This window comes from Triturus cristatus, chromosome 2_2 (genome assembly GCF_964204655.1).
Source record: "Triturus cristatus chromosome 2_2, aTriCri1.1, whole genome shotgun sequence".
Lineage (NCBI taxonomy): Eukaryota > Metazoa > Chordata > Amphibia > Caudata > Salamandridae > Triturus > Triturus cristatus.
The window spans coordinates 1,046,516,119-1,046,542,115 of record NC_140582.1 but is presented as its reverse complement, the minus strand read 5'-3'; the positions used below and the strand labels follow the sequence as shown (position 1 = coordinate 1,046,542,115).

The following is a 25,997-nucleotide window of genomic DNA, read 5'->3' as shown; positions in this document are numbered from 1 at the left end:
TGCTGGATCAGGCTGACTGACCTCTGGATGACCTTTCCAGAATTCATGCATTCTTGGAGAGAACTACAAAAATGCAAAAAAGCTTAGCCTCCCACTGATTTTGACAAAACAACCTTTTCCTGGTTGACTTCCTGCCATCCATCGTTCCAATGTTTGAGAATAGATATTGCACATCAGACAGACCCAGACTCCGTGGCAGCATCCCAGGGAAGAATGTGCAAGTCCATCATGGCTGTTTGCACTCCTCAGTTAGGAAGGCAGACTTATGGACCGCTTTGGGCAAAAAATTGAGCTCTGTGGTTGCAGCATTTGCAGACCATACTCTTACGTTTTGGTGGACATGACCAAAGGATGTGAAGTTACGTCATCCTGCTCCTAGAATCTTACAAACCGTGCACTGTTAAAGGATGCATGAGAGATGAGAGTAGGAACTGATGCCTCAGCCACTGTCACTGATTGTCCAGGAATGTGCCAAACATCTGCTTCCACCACCTGGCAGCGGTGTCCGCAAATCACTTCCATTCGTCTGGTGGTGTACAGCAAAGTCCTGGATATTCCCCTTGATATTCAAACACACTTCAGAGAACACATGGATGACCAAACGTAAAATCACATCAGCTGACAGGTAGTTGTTGATACTTCTAAGTGGATATTCCTCATCTTTAGAATATTTCCAGGTGCCAGACTGAATCCAGGAAATTCTTCAGCAGTGCTCCCATGCCAACAGGTGGCTCCACGGTGACTGCATACTACCTCAGACGTGACTGAGTGGAGCCACATATAAGCTCCGTGTGAAAAATCCTGGGGAAAAGAGCAAAACCTACCTTCACAATCCTATCGATCGCAGGTAGGAGGAGGCAGAGAAACTAAACTAAAAAGGAACTGTCATGGTCCCTCACAGACAGGAAAGAGGGGTTTGACTGACGCCAAGGAGCAATTGGCGGGCGCGAGAGAAGAAAAAAGCCAGCCACCAATCCAGGCCTGTGTGAGGATCATGGGCATGAATGGAAAAAGCCAGAAGATGCGCAGAACCAGCTGGAAGATGCGAAGATCGGGATGCCGGTGTTGATGTGGACTTGAGACACAGCGGAGGAGTGTCCTGCAGAAGAGGGTCCAGATTGCAGCCTGGATGCCTGGTGTGAGGAGTGGTGGTCACACTCGGAGAACACGCTACCTGCTGCAAATCAGGAGAGTTGCTGCAGACGCGGTACATAGGCGGCAGGAAGGGGAGATGAAGGGTGCAACTCTGAAGGGTTTTTCAGAGCTCACAGGAGAGACGTGGGAGCAGGGCACTGTCCAGTTGAACAGTTTTCCTTTTATTTTTAACTGATGATGGGATAAACCCTGAAACTGGTCCTAGAATCTTTATCTCTGGTCCATGGAGGACCTGGCCTGGCAGTTCGGGTAGGACTGCTCCCACGGGGACCTGGGTCAAGACTGATTTGCATATGGCAGGGTATAAACTGGAATGGCGTGGCGTGCAGGAACATGATGGATTCAACCCAGATCTCTGACTGGGGGTGAATGTTTCATTGATTCAACATTCCGTCTATCATCTGTTCTTTTTGCATATACCCTTGACCCGCCAGCAGATACTGACCTTTAAAAAGGCCATGATGCAGATCCTTGATATGCTTCTAGCTTCCTCTGGACGTGCCTTTGGGCCGCGGTCTTAAGTCAAGCTTCTGCTAGCAGGTCCGCCCCTGACGTAGACTGCCCACTACCCAGCTGATTTTGACTCCAGCACCGAGGTTCGTTCAGCTAGTTTCATGCAGACACCAGCTTCACCGTTTCCTCTCAACGGTCCAACCTGATCTGAACCCAAACTGACTATATCCCAATAAAGGCCTCTTTCATGCTATGAAATCATGAGGGCGCAACCAGTAGTTAATTAGCCAACTTTCAGTCTAATACCTCTGACCCAGTGCCAGTACTAACAGAGGAATTGGCATGTTTTTTTGGTTCAGATTTGGACCCAGTACAAAAAGCATCTGTAGGAAGCTGGCTCTGTATACACTATACCAAAGTGAGGTATACTGTGCACAGTGTCCAGTGGAACCCCAAAGGTAGGTGGAGGTAAAAGTAGATAGCACCTTACTCTCTATTTGTGGTAGTGTGGTCGAGCAGTAAGGTTGTATCAGAGTGTAGTGTTAAGCATTTGTTGTACACACTAAATCAGCAAATTATATCACACACTCAAAGACTGAACTTCAGACCAATGGGTTTTGTATAAAAATATTCTTTTAGTTATTTTATTTTCTAGAGCCAAGCAAGTCTGGCACAGGTAAGCAGTAAATACTTTACAGTAGTAATGCAGTTATAAACAGTGTGAATTGCAATTGTATATGCAGTTTGATTTGATCACAGTAGAGCTACTACTAATGCAATGCTTTTGATATACTGTACATATACTTTGTATTGGCTTTTTAGTAGTATGTCAAGTAGATTACTTTACAGATTACTCTTCTTACACAGTGCAGTATACCTGGATACTGCACTGGGAAATTTCCTGTAAATGGGTAACTAAAATAATTTTTGTTATTTAGTTAGTCAATGTTATCCTGTGGAGGAAAATAGGGTTATCGGTTCAAAGGTAAGTATTCGGTTGTGGGAGTTCATATTCTGGGGTTTGACTCCGGGGTCCCCCAGGGTCAAGGATGCACTTTTGGTACACCCTCAGCGGCACTAGGGCGGCAGGGTGCAGAGGCCCAATGATATACAATGGGGGATGGGGGGAATAGGAGGCCTCCGGTTGGTGGCTGCTTACGAGCAGGCCACTGGGTTGTGGGAGCAAAGCTCCTTGACTTAGGCTCAGAGCAAATGAGGGTTCAAGCCAGCTCAAAAGGTGCATCCTCAGCGGCACTGAGCGGCTGGGTGCAAAGTGCTGTTTTGGAATCGAGCGCCATGTAGCTTTCTGTGGGGAGTCTCTGGTTTGCAAACACACTGCAGGTTCGGGGAGGAAGGTCTTCTGGGTGAGAACACCACTTGGAGAGGTAAGTGGGATGCTGGAAGTTGGTTAGGCACCATCAGCTAGGCCACCCAAGGCTGTGGGGCGTTTGGTGTAGGGTACCTTTTTAGCGTCAGATCTTCTTACCAGCTCCTGGTCGCAGTTCGGGGGACCTTCCGGTTTGAGGCTGCAGGTGTCTGCTTGAGGCAGGTCAGGGACCACCGAATTTTGGGTCAGGATCGCCGGGGAGACTTCCTTGTGTTGTTGCCCTACTCGAACTCAGGCCGTGGGCGCCGGGTGCAGACTCGCAGACTTTGCCGGGCCTGGAGTGTGTTGGTGACCAAGTCCGGTGTTCACGGGAGACAGTCTTTTCTTTTGAGGGCAGGGCAGGTCCTCTGGGTTCTTGAGGCTGCTCGCTGCAGGTCACACCGGAGTTTCACTTGTGCAGGTTTGAGCTGGGGACAGGCCTGTAGGGCTGGGGCCAAGTCAGTAGGCGTCCTCCTTGTTTGCTTCGGCACGGCTGTCCTTCTTTTCTTCTACTGGTTTCTTGTCTGAGGAAGCAAGGTTTGGGGTGCTCCCTAAATATTAGATTTAGGGGTGTTACATGAAGGTAAAAAGGTTGGAACCTATGGGTACCTTCTCTTGGGTGGGTACACCCCCTATTATGCCACCCTCCAGTGGAAGGGGGCATATGGTTCACTCTGGTTAGCTGGGTCCCCCATCTACAAGATGGCAGGGACTGAGAGTTGTGCTTCACATCGCCTCCCCACCTGAGGGGTGGAGTTGGCAGAGGTGGGCACTCCTCCCTTCCTCTCTTGGTTTTCCCGCCGGTTCTCCCGCCCAAAGTGGGGGTCAAAATCTGTGGGGACCAGTTGCTGGAAGCAGCAAGTGGCCTGGGGAAACTCACAAAGGCGGCAAGCCTTTGAAGGTTCTCCTTCATGGACCCTACCCATCCTGGGGGAGGAGGCTTGACACCTCGTCCCAGGATGTGTGTTGTTTTAGGCCCCGAGAGCAGCAGGCTCTCGGCCCAGGGGTCCAGAAACATGTCTGGTAGTAGCAGTTAAAAGCAGCCACTCAGCCTGGACACTAGTGGCAGGTCGTTTTTCAGGGGGCATCTCTTAAGATGCCCTCTGTGTGTATTTTTCATTAAATCCTACAATAGCATCAGTGTGGTTTTAAAGTGCTGAGAAGTTTGTTACCAAACTTCTCAGTTTTTAGTGCAGCCATTATGGTGCTGTGGAGTTCGTAATGACAAACTCCTAATGGCAGCACTGCACTTACATTGTCTAAGAATGGACTTAGACACGGTAGGGGTACAGGGCTCATGCACCTGTACGATCACCACTGGTATAGGGCAAATAGCTAGAGGGGTGACTGATCTATGTCAGGGCAGTCAGTTATAGGCATGGCACACAAGGATGTGTGACATGTCGACTGTTCACTTTGTTATCCACCAAGGCACGCAGCCTGCAAAGGCAGTGTGTGAGTGTAAAGGTACAGGACCTCTAAGGGTGGCACAATACGTGCTGCAGCCCATAGAGGCCCTCCCTGGTCACAGTGCCCTGGGTACCTGTGGTACAAATTACCAGGGACTGACCTGTGGCCAGAGATGCCAATTGGGTTTTGGTTTCAATGCAGTTTTAGGGAAAGAACATAGGCCCTGGATACCTGATTGGCAGGAGTCCAGGGCACACTCAGTAAAAGCACATCAGCAGTTCAGCAAGACGTGGGGGCTACTATGCAGAAAGAGGACACTTTCTCACAGCAACCTATGCTCCTGAAGACACTGATGATGGAGGAGGAGTATTCCTTCGCCCTTTCAATACTGAGGATTCCTTACAGGCCGACTTGCAACAGTTCCACTCTCCTGGCGAGACTGGGTTAAACTCCCCACCTGTGCCACAAACAAAAGAAAATGCTTTGTTTGCTGTAGTGGCTCAGGGGTAGTTGAGGTACTTAAATTACAGTTGTCCACTGTAGAAATTAGGGCAAATGTATTGACTATTTTACAGTCAGTGACTGCTTCTCTTCTGAGCCGTTTTCCACCCACTTCCACTTGGTCTAAACCATGCTCCTACCCGCCAGTCAGTTGTCCTGTGGCTAGACATCATAGGGCTGCCGCTGGTGATCTGGGCTTTTTAACTAAATACCCGACGCGGGAGAGCTTGATTGCCCAAGCTTCAACAAGCAAGCTTAATCTAAATTCCTTTCCGATCAACCCTCCGGATAGTAGTTGAAAATAAATGATGCCTGCAGAAAGTATGTTTTGTTTCACCAGTCTAGCACTCAGATCCAGTAATGTAGTTTGGCTTCTGTGGAAGTACGCCTGCGCACAATGGGGCACTGCCAGTGACAACTTGCTGGCTGGTCACTAACCCAAACTCAGCTGAATGGTCATGGGTTAGCCAAGAATATACTGAGCTGGCCTGGACATTACAGACTGCTTCAGTAGACCTATTGGCATTAGGGTCATGCTCAGAGTATACCTGGATGCTATCAACCAGGTGTTTTGGTGATCTACATGTATCCTTAAAAGGCAGCCGTTGGACAGCTACATGTTTTTTGGGACGAAAGGCTAATTTGGTGCTAGAACTGTTAAAGAATAGTCATGCCACAGCGCAAACCTCAGAATTCATGATGCCAGCTAAGCAATTCCCACATCAACACATTAAATTCAGGGGCACTCCCAGGGGACTAGCTTATAAGCAGTGCTACATCTCTCAACCTGTACTGCAACAACCTACCCATTTCTTTTAAGGCCGTAGACATGGTATTCTGCCCGCTGAATTCTGAATGACCTGCAGCCTTCGGGTGAATTTTCTCGACATAGGTGTTCCCGTAGTTTAGCTTGCTTGTGATAAGGGTGGACATGATGGTTTTCCAGGTGCTGATTGGGAGCCATTTGAAAATGCTTCTTCAGCATTGTCAGGGTTTGAAAGCATGAGGCGGTGACAGCATTGACTTGGGCAGTCATGTTGAGTTTGCTGTTAATGACTATCCGGAGGTTCTTGGCACGGTTGATGGGGGTGGGTGTCGGTCCTAGCTCTGTTGACCACCAGGTGGAGTCCCACGTGGAAGTGTTCTTCCATTGCATTATTAGTAGCTCTCCTGAAAATCACAATTGCAGTCTTGTCAGTGTTCCACTTAATACCGTTGGTCTTCATCCAGAGGGCAATTTAAGTAATGCAGCCATTGAACTTGATAAATGTACTGGGGGTCTTGTCGTGAGGTAGAGAGTCAGGTGTGTGTGATCGGTGTTGGAGAGAATGTTGATATTGTGAGAGCCAATGATGATGGGATCTTTTATGCGTTGAACGTTGGGTTCAGGGAGGATCCTTTTGGAACTTTGGAGGTGAGGTCGCAGGGCGTCCAAGGTGTATGGCTCCAGGCAGACTGAATGGGTCCTTCGAGTCAGGAAGGAGCTGATCCATCTGAGTGTGTCTCCTTGGTTTCTGATGTTGTATAGGCATTGGATGGGGGTGGAAGACTGTCAGATATTGCAGGGAGGTCCAAGAGGGTGAAGGCTACTCTCTTCCATCCCAAGTCATGCGGATGTCATCCTTGGTGACAATGAGGGTTGTTTCCATGCTGTGATCGGGACTAAAACGGGCTTGAGTGGTGTAGAGAAGTTGGTTGTTGATGAGATACTCTGTGAGATGTTTGTTGGTGATTTTTCTTTTAAGACCTTGGCCGGGAATGGTGTCAGGCGGATTGGATTGTAGTTGACAGGGCCGCGGACAGTTTCTTCGGGGAATGAGGACAGTTGTGTGTTTCCAAGCATCTTGGAAGGTTATGGAAGAGGTGGAGGCATTCAGAATAGGTGCAACCATAGTGCTGATGGGTTGCTGTCCTCTGGAGTAAGCGTGTTGGGGGCAGGTGTCCATAGGAGCCCATGAGTGGATTGACTTCCTGGTTGAAGCGGTTTCTTCTGGGGTGATGATGGACCCTGTGGTTAGCATTAGTTCTTTGGGTAAGCTTGGGAGGCTTTTGGCAGTGTCTGGTTGCAGGTTGAAGTTGCTGTGAATGGCTGTCATTTTGTTGCTGAAGTTTATTTAGAGAGTTTGTTGTAGAGGTCCTTCGAGCAGGGTGATCGAGTTGGCGGCGGCTGCTGGGGAGTTGAAATACTTCAGAATGGAGAAGATTTCTTTGCTTCTGTTGGTGCTGGCATTTATGCATCCGCAGGAGCAGCACGTTTGGTGCTTCAGATCATTTGGTGGTAGCGTCTCAAGGCGTATTTGAAAGTGGTCCTGTCTGCGTTAGTGTTTCATTCGCCATTTGCGCTTCAGTTTGCAGAGGGGTCTCTTCAGTCCGAGTGCCTCTGTGTACCAACTGGTCTGGGGTCTATAACTTGTTGTATTTGAGTGGGGCCAGGGAATCAGCACAGGAGGTGATCCAGTTGTTGAAATTCTTCATGGTATTGTTGCTGTGGCTGTTGCTGTGTTGATGGTCTGTGGGTGTTGAGAGCAGTCTTCCAGTCCTTGCCAGTGATGCTGCTCCAATTTTGGCTGGTGTTTCGGGTGTGTGTTCATTGGACAGGGATGCTGTACTTGATGAGGATGTGCTCTGTGGAGGAGACTTGAGTAGGATGTTTCTGGAGGGGGTGAAAATAGAGCCCATGTGGTATCCAGTGATGTGGGGGAAGTCCCTTTACTCATTGAGTGGGTGAGGACCAGGCTTCAGTGTGTTTGTGTGCTTTAGATCTGGAGTCAGAGTGGCGTTTTGGGTTAAAGTTCAAGTTACCAAGTAAGGATGTATGTGCTAGTTTTGAAGCTGAGTGATACGACAAAGTCTATGATTGTGCCGGTGAAGTTGGTGCGCATTCCAGGTGGTCTGTTGATGAGGGTGCCACTTAAGGTAAAATTGGCTGTGATGTGAAGCTTGAACAACAGGTTTTCGAAGTTGGATGATTTCATGTCCATGGAGGTGGTTCACCTGATGGCGTTCTTGTGGAAGATGACGATTCAGCCTCCTGGCTTGTGAAGTCTGTCCTATCTTGCGTCAGAGATGGGGTGGTGGCTGTCCAGTGCCAATGCAGGGTTCAGCCAGGTTTCTATGAAGAAAAGTAGGCCCGGGCACAGTTGTGCTGCAGTCTCAGACTTCTGCATTATGTGAGTGAGCGGTTGTGTCGAAGTGTGTTGTCTTGTGAGGGTGGTTGCAGGACTGGATGAGAGTGGGGTGTTCGATGCTGTCAGTGCTAGTGCAGTGAGTGTTGAGAGTGGGTAAGTGCATTAAAACTTGAAGGAAGTGCAGGAGAACACTCCCTCAGTGTTGTGTAGTGCAGCGAGGCAGCAGCATAAGGAGCGGTGACTTGGGTGCAGGATATGGAGGGTTGAGAGAGGAGGGAGAACCAGGGTTACTGGTGCTGGTAGAGGTCCAGGCGCAGACAGGCTTGCCTTTGGAGCACCAGCGAGGCTTTTGTGCTGCAGCTGCCACAGACTAGTCCTCGGAGGGGGGAGGAGTGATATCACTTTACTTGAAGATGGATGATGGGAAAGCCAATGATGTCACTTCCTGTGCAGATGGACGATGGAACTCATGCAGTCTCACAGGTGTTGCCTATGGTTCAGAGTGGGCCCCAGAACATTTCCAGTTTACCGTGCTCCCCTTCAGCCATACCTTGACCTCTTGGGTGTTCACAAAAATAGTCCGGATGCACATATTCCTCTACCCTGACAACCGGCTGCTGAATTCAGGTTGGTCACAGTCTGTTGCAGACCACCTCTGGATGATATCCGAACATTGAGTTTCACCGTCAACGAGATGACTTCCTGCCTTAGACCTACTGAGAATTACTTCCATTGAGACAATTCTGTGCATTGTAGCAATCAAGCGTTTTGCACCGCTGCAGCAAGTCTGGACCATTCTTGATATGATCCCATTATATCCGGATGAGACCTGGTTCATAGTTAGGCTGTCTCAGAAGCTTCCTGGCGTCGTGTATCATCCACATCCTGAATGACAGACGGCGCTGATGCTACACCCACTGAAGGGCCCACCTTCAGTGGGTGTAGCATCAGAGCTGTCTGTCATGCTCTATTGATATCTCAGAGGAGATGGTGCAGGATCTGCAGTGGTGGTTGGTAGACACCAACTTGCACTGCAGCAGACCGCTTTGCTTTCCACGCCCAGGGTTCACTATGGTGACTGACGCATCACATTATTTTGGGGCACAAGGTCACTAAATGTTTTGGCTTACACTTTTGTATTTTAGTTGTGTTCAAATGGTTGCCAGAAAAGTGTAGGAGCCATTTGGAAAGTTGTTGACATCTGATGTGGAGTTTGTAGAGCGATAGAGGAGTATAAGCTTTAGGTTGTTGATTGAGAAGTCTTTGAAGGATCTGAAGGTTTTATGCCCTCCTTTGGGTTGACCTCAGTTTATTGGCTGGATGCTGATCTGGCATGTTTAGAATCTGAGCAAGTTCCTAAATCTGCATCCTTCGGGATCTTCACTTTTCAGGAGGTCCTCTCTCTACTGTCAGAATTACCACATACATTTTTATATCCCATTAGAACCCCAAACCTCATCAAGGACTTTATGGCCAGCCAGCACTACTAGTTCAAAGTCCTCATATTCAATACCCAATAAACCCTAATATTCATGAAATCCTTGCTCCACTCACCTCACTTTTCACAATAAAGGGTCAACAGAGTGAGAACCCGAAGATTAAGTAACGCCAGCTTGACACTTCCATTGCTTGGGGCCTACTCTGAATGAGGGCAAACCTTCTCTATCAGCAGCCGCATTCTCCTGCCCTATCTTGGAGCTTGCCTTGACAGGGAAGGAATTCCTATCACTGAATTTGGGCGAAATTATTTCCTGTGTGTGATTGTATGTGAGCTTTTGTCTTTTGCTTGGCCCTTCTGGATTTTCTTCCTTGCCTAATCGAATACCACAATCCTGTTTGAAACGCAACACAGTGTATATGCACTTCATCTTAAAAAAGGGTCGCACAAGCTCTCTACTCCGCTTAGAGATGCTCAACAGTTGTGGCACTAAGTGAGAGCCAACATTTACTGAAAGTGGAGCACTTACTGGTATTTACAACCAGGCAGCTGCTCTCATGAGAACTCTTGGAGTTTCATGAATGGGTGCTAAAACAGCCAATTGTGGCGGCTAATCAGATGCTGGGGTCAGTCGCAGATGGGTCTATTTTTGACTTGGAACCAGAGGACATGCAGTTTCATATCCTGCAGGCATTAATTAAAAATAGCTCAAGGGGAGGCATTTTTGATTTATAGGTCCAACATGTTTGTGTATGCTGTTCTTCCATTTTCCTAGTTCTGAGGGTTGTCAAAGTGTGAGGAGAGCCTTTCTAGATAATTCTAATTGTTGCGGTTTGGCCAGACAGTCTGAAATGTTGAAGTTCTACGACTTCACTAAAAGCACTCATTCTACAAGACTGCAGAAATGTAAACTCATGCACCATCCCCTTACAAGTCACATAATGCTAAATGAAACAATTCTGCATGTGGTGTGCCAAAAGGTTTTAATCGCCCACAAGACAGTTATGCTGTAGAGGTTCGTGAGAATCCTCACTGCTCCTCATTTTTATTCCGTAATTTTGTCTAGCTGATGTACTTTCAGTTTAAGGTGAAGCTCTATATGCAGGTAGATGTCGTCCAGATCTGCCTCAGTTTTAAATGAGGGGATCTGACTGTCACAGCTAAGCTTCCTTTTACATTTGCAGCTTTTTGAGAATCAATTACTTTAAAAAAAAAAAAAAAAAACCCTAAGAATCAAAAATCATACTAGCTAAATGTTAGGTACTTAATTATGACTGAAATATTTGGGTGCTATGTGATTGACCAGTTAATGTTAAGAATTTGCACTCTTTTGATTAATACTGAAGTGACAGGTTTCTTCGGATACCTGCTACAGTTAAATTCTGCTTCTATTGCCTTCGGGTACCATGCAGTCTTTCCCTTCTTTCCCACACACTGTGATGGCAGTCAATGTGATTGTAAAGTTCTCCATTGACCTTTGGAACTCTGATATCAGTCTTCTAAAAAAACAGCATAACAAAGCTGCAATACGTTTAAAAATGCTTAAAACTGAACACTTTTTTTGGTGCTTAAAATATTGTGATAATTTCTCTGATTAGCTCCATATAAATAGTTTTTTGCATATTTTATCTACCTTTCATATAACTCAAAATCTTCAAGCAACAAGTTAATCAGATATGTCCCTTGCCAGTTATTATGAAACAGGAATGAACCTTGTAGAAAAGTGGATTATTATATAGAGGTGGACAGGGATCTACCTCAATGGCTAAGTCCACATCTTGCTAGATGTCACACAAATGAAATAAAATACACCTGTGCTGAATACCTGGTAACGTGACGTAAGAAGTGTATACGCAGTAGAGTAAGTCACACACAACATTAAAATTCTACAACCAATTTTAAAATAAAGAGAACAAGCCTTTGAGTAAAATAAAACCGAAATGAGAAAAATCCAATAAGGGGAACCAGAAACAAGAACTTTTAAATATATAAGTGAAAATAGCACCAAAAAAAGCACAAAATGACAATGTTAATCTATAGAATTGGTAAACGGGAACTTAGTCACATTTCGAGGCTGACAAAGATGAAACCCTGGTCATATATAACAATTGGGTAGATCTCAGTGAAAGTCTGGAAGTCAAAAAATTCAAAAATGTAACAAAGTGTTTAAGTAAATAAGGACTTTTTCACTTTATGAAAATAAACTTCCTCCCTGAGCGGCCTGCCATTGAAATTGTACTTGACGCTGTGTAACTGGAAACCAGATATTTGTAGCAGGTTGGTCCCACTGGAGCTTTGGAAATTTCTTGCTGATAAGTTTCTAAGTCCCAATGCAAATCAGAGGTCCTGATACTCTTGATCAGACAAAGTTCAAATTCATTGTGATGCCATGGAATTGCCAGGCGGATTCTTTATGCTGCAGGTCCCTTATTAGCTGTGGAGGAAATGTTTTTCAAACTTTCCAAACTTTCTTCTGGTGCCCACACAACCTCAGGAGAACACTTGTAAGGATCCCAGGACCTCATGGGAGGGTACTTACAGACTCTCAGAAAGTCAGGCAGAAGCCAGCAACAAACTACAGTCAAGGTCCAGTTGCCACTGGTCAGCTTGGTACTCCCAGGAAAAAGGCCTCTAGCACTGTTTGGGTCCAGGTAGGTCAGCCAAATGACCCTCGAAGTCCATTTATTTGTCCTGAGTGCAAGAGGAAGTAGGACGAGTCCTTCAGGGCTCCTCACAGGTCACAGACAGCAGGTCCAGTCCTCTTCTAAGCTTCGTCAGGTCCAGTAGGTGTTCTGAAGAGTTGCCTTGGGGTGCTGCATTTATTCCTGCCACTAGTGGGGATGACGTCTGAACACTCCCTAACCAGTGGAATAAGAGCTCTTGGGGAATGCCCTACTCACTTTTTCAGTAGTTGACTTCCTCTACTGCAGACAATCTCACCGTGCCCCTCACTCTAAAAATCCAAGCTGGGGAAACATCTCCCCCCTTTTGCAGAGCCTGTGTGCTACATCCAGAGTAATGAGCAGTCCCCTCCTGCGGTCACTTAAAACTGGTTCTGGGTACGTTTTTTTCTGACTTGGATGGTTGCCAGCCTGACTAAAAGGAAACAAAAGCGGGGACATTTCCAGGTGTCACCTGACATTTACTTGTGACAGGAAAACCCCTTAGAAGTAATTTGAGTTCCTGAGCCCACCCCAACTGGTGTCTATGTCCGGCGAAGAAAACCACACCTACTCCAAGGTCATTGTCTCTGCTCTGGGAGAATTTTTTACACAGAATTCAGGCCAACTATGTAATAGGAAGTTGCTCGCGGGGTACTGTAGATTACTTCCAGCAGCTTCAGGCAGGGTAAAGGTAACTTTCTAAAAGTTAATTTTCTAATATATTCATTAAAAATCCAGCTTCACCAATAGATTTGATTGCTATTAAATATAAAAAGTCTATGTATGGAGTCTGTGGTTGGTGCAGGTCAAAAGTTGTATATTCAATTGTATTATCTTTACATGACTTCATATGTACCAGCTACAACCTGACCAGTGACAATGTTGTTTTAGGTTTTGTCACTAGGGGAACATGCTATTTATAATGTCACATATGTTTCACTCTTAATTATTATGCACCTTACCTTATGGGCAGCAAGGTGTGCTTAGAGGTAACTATTGTAATATTTAGAGTCAAGTTTACCAACCTGTAAAAAGGGTTATTATGATAAGACTGTGCAGCAGAGTTCAAGCTGCTGCTGCTAGGCTACACACTGTAGGCCTGAATCATGTACTGTAGTGGATGGCGCAATAGTTGCTGTGATCCACAAGTGGCATTTAACTTTAGATACCCGAGTGTAATTCTCCATTGTATACTATGCCTTACAGGAAAGCTGAATGCGCCAATCTGGTTTTACACAAATTTCAACATATTTTAGGGGTTGCGTACACTGGGACCTGGATAGTTGTCAAAGCTTTAAGAATTTGAGTACCAGCAGGTGGGTCAGGAAAAATTGAGAAAAAAACTATGGATGACCATCTAAAAAGGCATCACTTTGCATTAAACCTCTTTTCAATATTCCCAAATGTAACCAGAGAGCATCTATGGTCAAGTGCACCCTCATGCTGAATTTCATTCTCCAGATTTTGATTAAGAACTTTCTTCTGAAATTTCAGAATAGGCTAAGGACATGGCTGATCTCAATGTAATTTGCCTACAGAGTTATAAGAAATTCTGCAGACCCTACACAGAAAGTGCAGTGCTCTCAACAAATACCAGTAAATAAATATGAGCGACCACTGGCTTCCTCCATATTATAAAGCAGAATTATCAAAGTTACGTTCTGGACTCCTTACTTACAGTCCAAACACCCTGAAAAGTGGTATGACTGGAATTATCATTAAAAAAAAAAAGCCAAGACACTACTTGGCAAGCCACAACGTGTGAGTGAGCTTTGATTTGCCTTTCTTCTACGTACTTTAGCTTCTAAATAATTCATTCAATCTAGACTATCAGTATCTATAGCAAACTGAAAGGCAAACAAGTGCCTTTAGCAAAGATTTGTCAAAACTTTCCGAAAATGTATTTTAGTGGATAACTGAGTTAGCCCACTACCTGTCCAAACCATCTCTAGTTGGTTTCAGGCGTCTAGAGTCAATTGGGCTAGCATTATGTATCTAGAACAAAAACATAAATCGGATGTCCGCAACAAGGCACAGGCATTCACCTAGTATCAAATTCAATTGTTGTTTTGTGCAAGACAAGTAAGTGCCATAAACAAAATCTTGCAAAGCCAAGTCCCAGGAATTTCCAAACATTTAATCCTGCCAAAATAATTAAATGGTAAGTAAAGAAAATAAGAGTTGTCTGGCTAGATTGGTCTAGAACGAATCCTTCAGTCATGCCTTGAAAGAGAAGAGGAAATTTGTTTCCTCTACTATGGCCATTAATGTTCACAAGCTTCAAAAGGGGACTATGTACAGAAAGGCATTTCTGAAGATCGAATAAGCTTTTAATAATGGAAAAGGCACGTATGGGTTTTCCCTACAAGTAGCTGGAAGTAAACACCTATTGCCATTTGAAAATGAGACCCAATTTAAATTTCACTTAGGCTTCTACTGAAAGCAAGCGGAGTATTTTTTGTGCTTTGGTCACCATGTTGAGGCAACCTTCCCCCGCTTAATGGGACTTCTTTGACATATACATACTGATCGATTTGTCCCATTCGAATTCCAAGTAAACAATGAACCGCACAACCTGAGCCTTAAAGCGAAAGGGACCGCATTAATTATACTTTGAATTTTAGAGAGATGGAAAATATTCTTTTTGGGGCGAAGAAATCCTGTTGAGTTTTGAGGAATATTAGTAAAGATTTGAAAATCTGCCTTAAGTCTTCCTTAAACAGGTTTATTATTCTCTTGTAGTTTCTGTGCTTTCTTCTCCACTGCACCATATATTCTGGGATCAACCCTCAAACCTTGCTAACTTTGAATCATTTGCCAATTAATATTTTATCAGTACATTGTACTTTTATGAAATTGTTAAGATGAGAAATAGCGTGGCATGTTTTATTATTGAATACTTTATATTGCGTACTCTTAACAGGTTTATTTTTTCATTATTTTTAATGTTATTTTTTTCCCCGTAGGTTTTGCCTGGATTCCGCCAGACAGACAAGGCAGAGGCTTTCTGTTAATTGGTCTAATTTTAGTTTGAAGAAAACCACATTTGCTGCACACTGAAATATTATGACTCTGCTAGAACCATGAAATTTCAACTCCACTGACTGTAGTCTGCCGTGCTTAGAGCTTATCTGGCTTTGAGTTACTGCTGACCTGCCTTGTCCCCAGTGCTATGTGGACCTGCACTGAACCCTTTGGCCTAACAATTGTTGCAGATTGGAAATTTGCCACTTTCTACCTGGATTTGTTAGCTTGTGTGCTTGTAGTCTGTGAGTGAGACTTAATGGATTGTAGCCGTATGCTATTGGAATTGGAACACTAGTTTTTCCAGTTCCTAATAAATGCCATGGCTTAAAGTACTTCAGACTGCTTCCCAAGCTCTGGTGGAGGCCAAACTACCCGTTTTCATTCATGGAGGCACCTGTCATTTCTGCAGTTCACAATGTTTTGTCATTCGGACTACGGACAAAGGAATGGACATTGACAGATGTGCTTTCACCTGCTATGTAATTCTACACCGCATTTTTACAGAAGAAGCTCATATGGGACAAGCATTTCTTAAGTTCTTTCATGATCTACTGTTTAAAAGTGTACAAGTTACGCTATATGTGTTTGATTTTTTTTTCTGACTTGTAGCCAGCTTGTGTAAGAATACTTGCAGAATGAGAGTTTATGAGGAACAGTACTCACACTATCAATCTGTTATAGAGTGTATAATTGTATTAACACTGAAGCCGAACTGGCTACTTTTTTAACATATTGTTAAGTAATATTAAAATCATGTCTTTCTTTTTGAAAGATGGAATACATTAGTATAGTAGAAGACTTGTGTTTTCTTTTTTCTAACAGGAGAGTAAAGAGTAGGGGGAGAATGGACATGGTTGTGTGTGCTGTACTCAAAAATGTAATTCACGTGTGACTTGAGTATTAGTGTTAATTTAAATTAACTCCTTGGTGGATGTGTGAATAGAGGTAGCAGAAAACCTTAAATTGATAACTTCTGGGTATTTTTCATATGCTTGATTTAAATCATGTGTTCTATTTAAACCCTTTCTGCTTTGTGGCAGTCACATTGCTGGTCAATGTTAGCAGAATAAGCTTCAGACATTGTCCAAAGAATCTTGTCAAAGTGTCATTTATGGGTACGGTTTAATGCCCCCTTGAACTTCAATTGATAATGCAGACTTATTTATTTTATTGTTTTGTATCTCTAGTGAATCATGCAAGACATGTTCTGACATTTTCCTATTTCCCTGTTGGCTCTAATGTTAGATTACATGATTTCAGTAGATGTCTTACTTAATATGTTGGTGTTTTACTTAGGGCACATTTTTATTGCCTACGTTTTCATAGATCAACTTTTTCCTAACATCTTTTTTTGGGTATAACTATAATATCATGTAGGCATCCCTTAAGAGGTTTCAGTTCCTGATATCTTTGATTAATACTTATTTCTTAGTGGTTACTTTGGAAGCTCTCATTTACACACACCCCCTGCCCCACCCACCCTATTTCCTAATTTTTCCCTTTCCTCTAGCATCAATGAAATAAGAGCGTTATATGTATTCGGTTTCCTCTGCTCAACATCAGGTCTTTGTATCTAGTATTCTGAATGTTGTAAAACTATTACACTGCAGATAGAAAATGTGTAAAGGTACTAACCTCCTTTTCTAGACCTTGTGAGCCTTAGATCTTAAGAGGAAAGTTTCAAAGCCTATTCCGGAATTTCGTTTTTGTTGTCACTAGCAATATAATCTTAAAGAAACACGTTAGTTGTAGTTTCCTTACCTTAGGATTACCCCCAGGCGTCAAACTGGATCGGGAAGGTTTTTACGTCCGCAGTACCTCTGCGCGTGGGAAGGTTGCATCGGTCAGTGTCGTGGTCACTGGGATAACGTTGTGGCAGCTACTTAGCCGCCACCCTCACACGCTGACATCAGTACTTTCTTTTTCCACGCCAGCCAGTGCAGATCCGGGAAGAGCAGTACCTCAGTCATTTTTTGACTAACTTTTTCTCGACTTTTGTCAACTTCTTTTTGCGAGTCTTCGACTCCGAAGGTGCACAAGGGGTACCCGGTTTCAAGCCCTGCGGTTCCTGTCATCACAAGATGTCGGTGACAGATCCACACCGGAGTGTGTCTTTTTTGCCTGGAGGGCGACCACGACCCCAAGTCGTGCTCCGACTGCCGGTCGATGACGCTGAAGGCTTTGCTAGAGCGGTCCCGAAAGGTGCTTGAGCACCAGCGGGCGGCTCCGCGCCGTTCGGGGTCCCGGTCGAGGGACCGGTCACAGAGCCACCACCATTCCGGTTCGAAATCTTCAAAGTCTTCGCACTCGGGGTCGGGTAAGTCCAAGCATAAGAAGTCAAAGAAGCATCGTCGCTCTTCGACTTTAACTCGTCGTTCAGCCTATCCGACAAGGCACACGGGTGGTTCCCCTCCCGCGGAGCCAGAAGAGTCGACTCAGAGTTTCCCTCACTTTCCGGGACCCGGAGCGACTCTCGCCCAGCTTCGTACGCTCTACAAGACGATGCATGCCATCTTTGGGCAGGACCGACCCTGCCGGCGCGCCTTTGGGCCCCGCAGACTCGGTTAGGGGGCCTAGGTCTTTGCTGCTGGCGGCTCCAACCCTGGCGCCGGACGCCCTCCTTGGATCCAGGCCTGGATTGGCACCGGTTGACCTTGTTACGCCTCCACCAATGCCGCTTCCGACGGCACCACTACTGCGGTCGGCCCTTCAGCCGGTGTCGACCCCGGCCTCCATCCTGACGTGGACACGGAGCCGGACTGGTGTCGTCCGATGCAGAATCCTGTGCCTGGTGGGGTTTTGGTGCCCCTGTTCACTCCTGGGGTCTTTTTTCAACCACAATGGCACTCCGAGGATGAGGTGGATGACTGGAAGGGGTCAGGTGACCCTCTAACTGAGCAGTTGGACAGTGAACAGGACTGTAAAGAGGAACTGGGGGATGCCAGTGGTTTGGACACCTCCCCTGACCTTGGCATGTTGTCTCCTCCTACCGTGGCTACCGAGGAGGGAGTGTCATATGCAGTGGTGTAGGGTGGCCGAGGCTCTCAACCTCAAGCTTCCTACAGTGGTGGTCAGGACTAACCTCCTGACTGCGGTGCTTCAACTGTCTGCAAGCTCTTTGGAGCAACTGCTGCTGTTTAAAGAGGCCCTCACTGACGTCCTTTTAGGCACGTGGTCCAGGCCCAACACGGGGGGTCCCGTGGACAGAATGATTGCCCGACACCACTGCCTGGCTCCGGGCAACCCCACTTTCCTCTCCCAACATCCCACCCCGGAGGGCTTGGTAGTCCAAGCCTCCACTTCCAAGAGCGCCTTCCCTACCGCTCCACCGGAAAGGGAATCCAAGAAGCTGGACCACCTTGTTAAGAAAATGTTCTCTTCCGCCAGCGTAGGACTGCGGTCCATATACACCGCATGTCTCTTGGGCCGTTATTCCTACTCGGTGTGGGATACGGTGGCACAGGTGCTGCCTCAGTGTCCGGAGGAGGCCCAGGCAGTGCTCTCCCAGGCTGTTGCCGCCGGGAGGGATGCAGCAAAGTGTACGATTCCTTGTGGGCTGGATACCGCCAACTCTCAAGGCAGGACAATTTCAAAGACAGTAGCTGTTTATCGCTACGCCTGGATGAGGTCCACTGGCTTTTCAGGGGATGTCCAGAACACCTTGAGGGACATGGCCTTTGATGGCCGTCGCCTTTTTGGTTTCAAGGACTCACGGGCTACGGCCAAGTCCTTGGGCCTTTCCACCCGCCCTGCGCAGTTTGCTTTTTGCCCCTTTCTTGGCTACAGAAGGGTTGCCCCGCTACGTCCCACCCAGGCCGCAGCAAGTTACCCAACCTTCGTGTGGCTGGGGATGTGGGAACAACCGTGTCGTTCCGGGGACCAGCGGGCTGGCCAGTCTACCAACCCCCCCTCTGCAGCACCCTCCAAACCCTCATAGTCTGACCTTTCAGGCCCATCAAACGCCAGTGGGTGGCAGGATTCGCCATCACCTCCCCCACTGATGCACCATCACGTTGGACAGGTGGGTTTTGCAAATAGTCCGAAGGGGCTACTCCCTCCCCTACAAGACTACTCCTCCACCCATGCCACCGAGATACCACTGCATGTCAGAGGATCATCTGGCCCTTCTCCAGCAGGAAGTTATGGCTCTCTTGGCCAAGGGAGCCATCAAGTGCGTTCCTCTCCCAGAAGTAGGTCGTGGTTGTTACTCCCAAGAAGGACAATGGCCTGCGTCCTATCTTGGACCTCAGGGACGTCAATCGCTTCCCCCCGGAAGGGGAAGTTCAAGATCTTGATGCTTGCTCAGGTCTTGTCTGCCCTTGACCCGGAAGACTGGATGGTAGCGTTAGACTTGCAGGACGCTGATTTTCACATTCCCATCCTGCCGATCTACCAGCATTACCTACGGTACACGGTAGGCCACGAGCACTTTGTTTACCGTACTCAACTTTGGCCTTACCAGCGCCCCTCGTGTGTTCACGAGAGTGATGGTGTTGGTCGCAGCTCATCTGCGCACATCAGGGGGTTTCAGTCTTCCCCTATCTCGACGACTGGCTGTTGAAGACTGGATCGCCCCAGGCAGTCGTCTCCCACCTCCAGACTACGGCCGACTTCCTCCATTCGCTGGGGTTCTCCATCAATGTGCCAAAGTCGCGCCTGATTCCCTCTCAAAAGCTTCCCTTCATCGGAGTAGTTATTGACACAACGCGGTTTCGGGTCTATCCTCCCGAACAGCGAGTTCCTGATTATTCAGGCTAGGATTCCAATCTTTCAGCCTCTATCCTGGGTTTCAGTCAGAATGACTCTGAGGCTGCTGGGCCTCATGGCCTCCTGTATCCTGCTGGTCGGTCATGCCAGGTGGCATATGCGGGTTCTGCAGTGGGACCTGAAGTTCCAGTGGGCGCAGCATCAGGGGAATCTGTCCGATTGCGTCCAGATCTCGGAGGGCACTGCACAACAATTGCAGTGGTGGCTCACGAACCAGGATTGGGTCAATGACCGATCCCTCTCTCTTCCCCAACCAGACCACACTGTGGTGACGGACGCGTCCCTCCTGGGATGGGGGGCCACATGGGAGAGGTGGAGATCAGAGGCCTCTGGTTTCCGGCGGAGTCAGGGCTCCACATCAACCTTCTGGAGCTCCGGGCGATCAGGCTTGCACTGAAGGCATTCCTTCCCTCTGTCCGGGGAAGTGTAGTGCAGGTGTTCATGGACAACACCACCCCCATGTGGTATTGCAACAAACAGGGCAGGGTGGGGTCGTGGACCCTTTGTCAGGAGGCTCTGCACCTCTGGACATGGCTGAAACATCAGGGCATCACCCTGGTGGTTCAACACCTAGCGGGCTCTCTGAACACCAGGGCGGACGAACTCAGCCGCCGGTGCATGATGGATCACCAATGGTGTCTGAACTCTGACGTGGCGCAAGGTCTCTTTCAGCAATGTGGAGAGCCTTGGTTAGATCTATTCGCCACCGAAGAGAACGCGCAATGTCATTAGTTCTGCGCGTTGGAATTTCCAAGGCGGCACTCGTTTGGAGACGTTTTTCGTCGCGAGTGGATTTGCGGTTTGTTGTACGCCTTTCCGCCTATACCACTTCTGCCCAGAGTGCTGAAGATCAGGCGCGGCCGGGCCCAAGTCATCCTTGTGGCTCCGGATTGGGCACGAAGATACTGGTATCCCGAGCTGCTCAGTCTGTCAATCGATCACCCGATTTGACTGCCTCTTCAGGAGGACCTTCTGTCGCAGCAGCAGGGGATGGTCCTCCACCCGAACCTGTCCAGCCTCCACCTCCATGCGTGGAGATTGAGCGGCGGCAGTTGATGCCATTTGACTTACCTCCAGAAGTCTGTGATGTCATTCTGTCAGCCAGGCGTCCCTCCACTCAAACGGTATACGCCTGCAGGTGGAACAAATTTGTGGCATGGTGCACAGCAAAGGCTGTGGATCCCTTTTCTGTCCCTCTTTCTGAGGTTCTCCTCTTTCTTCTTTCCCTGGCACAGCAGGGCTCTGCTCTGGGCACCATCAAGAGATATCGTTCAGCTGTTTCTGCCTTCTTAAGGCTTCTTGATCAGCCTTCTCTTTTCAAGTCCCCTGTTAATAGATTCTTAAAAGGCATTACTCACATGTTTCCTCCTGTCCCCTTTGTAATGCATGAGTGGGACTTGAATCTGGTGTTAACCTATCTGATGTGCGCTCCTTTTGAGCCACTTCATAACTGTCCTCTTCGTATTCTGACTCTCAAAACTGCTTTCCTGGTTGCCATCACCTCTGCCAGAAGAGTGAGTGAGCTCTAGTCTCTTTCTACTAAACCTCCTTTCCTCTCTGTCCATCCGGACATGGTGGTTCTGAGGACCCGTCCCTCTTTTCTTCCTAAGGTGGTTACTGCCTTCCACATCGGGCAGTCTGTTACCTTGCCCACCTTCTTTCTGCCTCTGCATTCCTCAAAAGAGGGAGAGGCTACACCGCCTGGACGCAAAACGTGCACTCTCCTTCTATCTGGATCGCACCAAACAGTTCCGGGTGGACGACCAACTCTTAGTTTGCTACGTGGGCGCTAACAAGGGATGGGCAGTGCACAAGTGGACCATCTCTCGGTGGGTCGTTTTGTGCATTAAGGCCTGTTATTCCTTGGCTAAGATGGATCCTCCTGTGGGGCTGAGGGCACATTCCACTCGGGCCACAGCGGCTACTACTGCCCTGTGACGGGGGAGTCCCTCTGCAGGACATTTGTCAGGCAGCAACGTGAGCCTCACTGCACACGTTTGCCAAACATTACTGCCTGGACAGCCAAGTCCGGAGAGACTGCTTCTTTGGCCGTTCAGTTCTCCAGGACTTCCTGGTGTGATCTTGGTTCGCAGACCCACCACCAGGGTTGGTATTGCTGGGGTATCTATTCTAAGGTAAGGAATCTAATGTGTTTCTTTCAGATGAACAAGTCACTTACCTTCGGTAACGATATATCTGTAAGAAACATTAGTTAGTTAGATTCCTTACCGACCCACCCATCCTCCCCGTTCTGCGAACTGATATCTAGGGTTAAGGTCATCCCTTTCAGGGCCCTAGTTTCATGGCACCAGTGTCTGTTTCTTGCATGGCTCTGCGTTCCTGGCGCGGAAAGCTATGTAAAGAACTGACGTCAGCGCACGAGGGCGGCGTCTAAGTACTCCGACGTCATTCCGGCTATCACGACGACAGACGCGGAGTCTCAGATGACGCCTACCGAGGCGCAAGGGTACTGCTGACGAAAAATCTTTCCGGATCCAGACTGACGCCTGGGGATATTCTAAGGTAAGGAATCTAAGTAACTAATGTTTCTTACAGATATATCGTTACCGAAGGTAAGTAACTTGTTCTTCTGGTACATGTATTGCCCAAAACATCAAATTTTGTGGAAAGCAATACTAGGTGAATGACTTGTCGTACTTGCTGACATTAGATTTGTTGAATTATTAGTTCCTTGTGTAACACAGTTGGCTCTAGGTGCCTGGAACCAGGAGCAATTAGGCAGCTCTACAGAGTGCCCTTAAATTCAAAAGGCAGAAGAATGAAGTCACCCTTTATTTGAAAAATGCTTTAAGATGTTTTCTAAAGCAGTTTACCAAGCAATATCCCAATGTTTTAAGTGCATGACCAAGTTAAAAATAGTTATTATTGTGACTTGTGAAGTTCATATTCCTCCTGTTGCTTTTCACACTTTGTTGCCTTTTTGTACATCTCCTAGTTTGGAAATGCCAAAACAGTCCCATTTGCATAAACCTTCCAAACCAGCTGATTTACTTGGTTGTGTACCCTGCCATAGCAGGGTTTCTCGTGAGTACCTGCCATCCCATTTCAGTCGACAGTGAGTGCAGAATCCCTTTAGTCATGGGGTGCATTTCCTATGTTATTGGGGATTCATATAGACATCCGAGAGATCCTCTAGTTTCCAGCAGGTCACACTTAAGGTAAATAGAAGACGGTCTCGTCTCTTAAAGGGCAATTGCACATGACAGTTAATTTGAATGCCCAGTAATAGACTTGCGTCTGCAGATCCCATTCCTTCTGTGAATAGCTATTGGGTACATTGGTCGAAGGCAATTCTTGCCTTTGTGCCAAACCACATGAACTTGCTTGCTTACACCTGGTCACAAAACTGGTGGGGAACCTTGGAGGGGACATTTTAAAGAATATAAAGGATCTTTGGAAACAGGCTAATTTTGTGTATTTCCACCCTTTCAAGAATAGAGATTGGCAATCTTTTCCAACCCACAATTGTTTTTTTCTCATCCATTTCCATACAGGTATCTTATTATGGTCTCTGCATTGTTACTCCTTTAGGGCAATGTGGATTCCGTAGTATTTGAATCCAAACATCTGGGATGGAAACTTTGGCAATTGGGTTTGATATATGAATTTATCTGTGGATTCGTGTTCCTTGTACCTGGATAATTGGTTCCAGGCAAGCTTGCTGCTGCTGTTGTCAGGCCACTTGGACACCACCACTTCTCTGCTGTTAGGCCTTTTGATGGGCAATCCCTAAGTCTAAGTTGCACCTAGAGCCCTTTCAGCATCTTCTGTTCTTCGGGACATTATTGGTCAAGAGTTGCTCTGTGCCTTCCCTCCCCTTTAGAGGATCAGGGACATTCAGAATATGACTTGGATGTTTCAGAAGAGAGCCAGAGTGCCTTTACTGATCATTTCCGCCTCCTACGTCTGTTTGCTTCCTGCATCCGACAGGCCATTCATGCATACTGACACATTAGGGCTTTCCAGTGGAGTCTCCATCTGCAGTGATTTCAATACGTGGGCAATCTGTCTGACACTCAGAATTTTCAAGGACAATGCGTCAGACCATCTCTGGTGGTCAATAGAAGAGAACCTAACTCAATTTTGCCCGCGACCAGTAGTAGCCACAGTAGTGACCGACACCTCCACCTTGAGTTATGGTGCTCATCTGGAGGAACTGGAGATCAGAGGCCTCTGGTCACAGAACAAGCAGAGAATGCATATCAATGTACTGTAATGATGGGCAAGTTCCCTGGCCTTGAGACCTTTCTGACTTCCCTTTGTGGTCTGTTGTTTCAGATCTTGACAGACAATAAGCTCGCAAGTTAGTATGTGAATAAGCAGGGATGTGTGAGGTCCCATCTTCTCGACCAGGATGCTCAGACTCTGGGACTGGGCTCATGTGCATACAAACTGGCTGGTCATCAACCATTTGGCAAGCTCCCTGAACATAAAATGTGAGCTGTCCTCTTTTTAACCATATGAGACACCTCCATCTAAAGGTGGTTTAAGACATCTTTGCCTTGTGGGAAGCTCTTTGGGGTGTCCTTTTCTCAACTTGTGGAAAAAAAACATGTCCTACAGTTCTGTGTCCTCCTGTTTCAATGGAGGCATCCTTGGAAGATGTGCTTTGGTTGATGAGGCATTTTCTGCTTCACTAATTTCTTCCTCGTATATTGAGGCAGCCGTGACAAACCCATGTCCAAGTTATTCTGATTGCTCCATACTGGTTAAGAAGGGTGTGGTGTGCAGACCTCATGAGTTTCTCCCCTGGGTTCCCTGCTAGAGTTGTCTTGCATAGCAGATCTCCCAGTTGGAGGCGCAGGTTCTGCAACACAACCTCTAGAGCCTCCACCTTCTTGCCTGCAGATTGAACAAAGACGTCTGAGCTCCTTTTACATGCCACCGGAGGTGGTTGATATTATCCTGTGAGCTCAGCGCCCGGCCACAAAGTCAGTTTATGCCCGGCAGTGGAGCTGTTTCGTTGCTTGGTGTGCAAATGAGTGTGGTCCCTTTGATAGCATACCTTTCTGATTTACATGTATCTTTTCCATTGGCCTGCCAAGGTTTTGCAGTGGGCACATTTTAAGTTGTATTGCAGCTTTATCAACATTAATTTGTCTTCTAGATCATGTTTCTCTATGCAAGTGCACTGTTGTATTGAGCCGTTTGGAGGAACTCTCATACATGATTCCAACCTTTCCTTTTGTTGTACCCCAATGGGGCTTTAATTCCGTCCTCACATTCCTGATGGGTGTCAAGTCAAGTCAAATAAGCTTTAATTCGGTTTGCATAAATACAACCATATAAGCTGAACAAATAAAAAATACATAAAATAGCATAACATATAATTCAGCAAAATCATGGACAGGTAGTGATTCCTATACAAGCCCTAACTTAACTTGCATTGAATGGTGAGTCATAATTAATACATCCATATATATACATGTTTAAGAATAAATAAGACATTGTAATATTAAGTCATTTAAAATCTTTTGTCAGTAACTATCACCATATAGTTGAGGAAAATAGGTGGCTAACAAAGTGACTCGTGTATAGAAAAATGAGTTCGACTCATTATAGTAAAGTGACTTATGCATAAAATAGGTTATTTCATAAAATGACTTGTACATAACTATAACATCAAAGTAAGATAATACAGTCGACATTTATCATTTAACAGATAGTTATAGATTTCCTAGCAGCTCTGCATTTTATAATATATAGTGCTACATGGAAACAAATGTCCCAGCTCTGTAGAGAACAGAGTTGGTTCATGGCATCTGCTGTTAGACGGATGTTATATTTCAGTCAGTCAAAGTATGCTTTATTCGAAAATCATTCATAAAAGCAAAATACAATTTACGATAATACATTTCATAAAATAAGTTAAACGATTAAATTCAATAATGATTCGATACATGCATACATAAACAAATTCTGACTTGATAACGTCCGTGAAGGAAACGTTGTAGTCGATTAGCGACAGGTGTTGTTTGTTAACTTCAACCAATTAGACTTGTTTAAAACCCTGGGTAAAACATTCCGCATTAATAACAGTGGATGTTGATTATTAAAAACAGGAAGAA

General features: G+C 46.3%; 1 protein-coding gene across 4 annotated transcripts in view; it reads left to right on the top strand.

Annotated features, from left to right (window-relative positions):
• FAM193A (family with sequence similarity 193 member A) overlaps positions 1–15,931 on the top strand; it is a 489,141-nt gene extending 473,210 nt beyond the window's left edge. For all 4 annotated transcript variants that reach the window (XM_085642531.1, XM_085642534.1, XM_085642533.1 and 1 more), the window contains one exon: positions 15,081–15,931. In XM_085642531.1, the coding sequence (XP_085498657.1) occupies positions 15,081–15,174 (94 nt within the window). In that variant the 3' untranslated portion in view covers positions 15,175–15,931. The remainder of the gene's footprint in view (positions 1–15,080) is intronic.
• Positions 15,932–25,997: the final 10,066 nt, after the last annotated feature.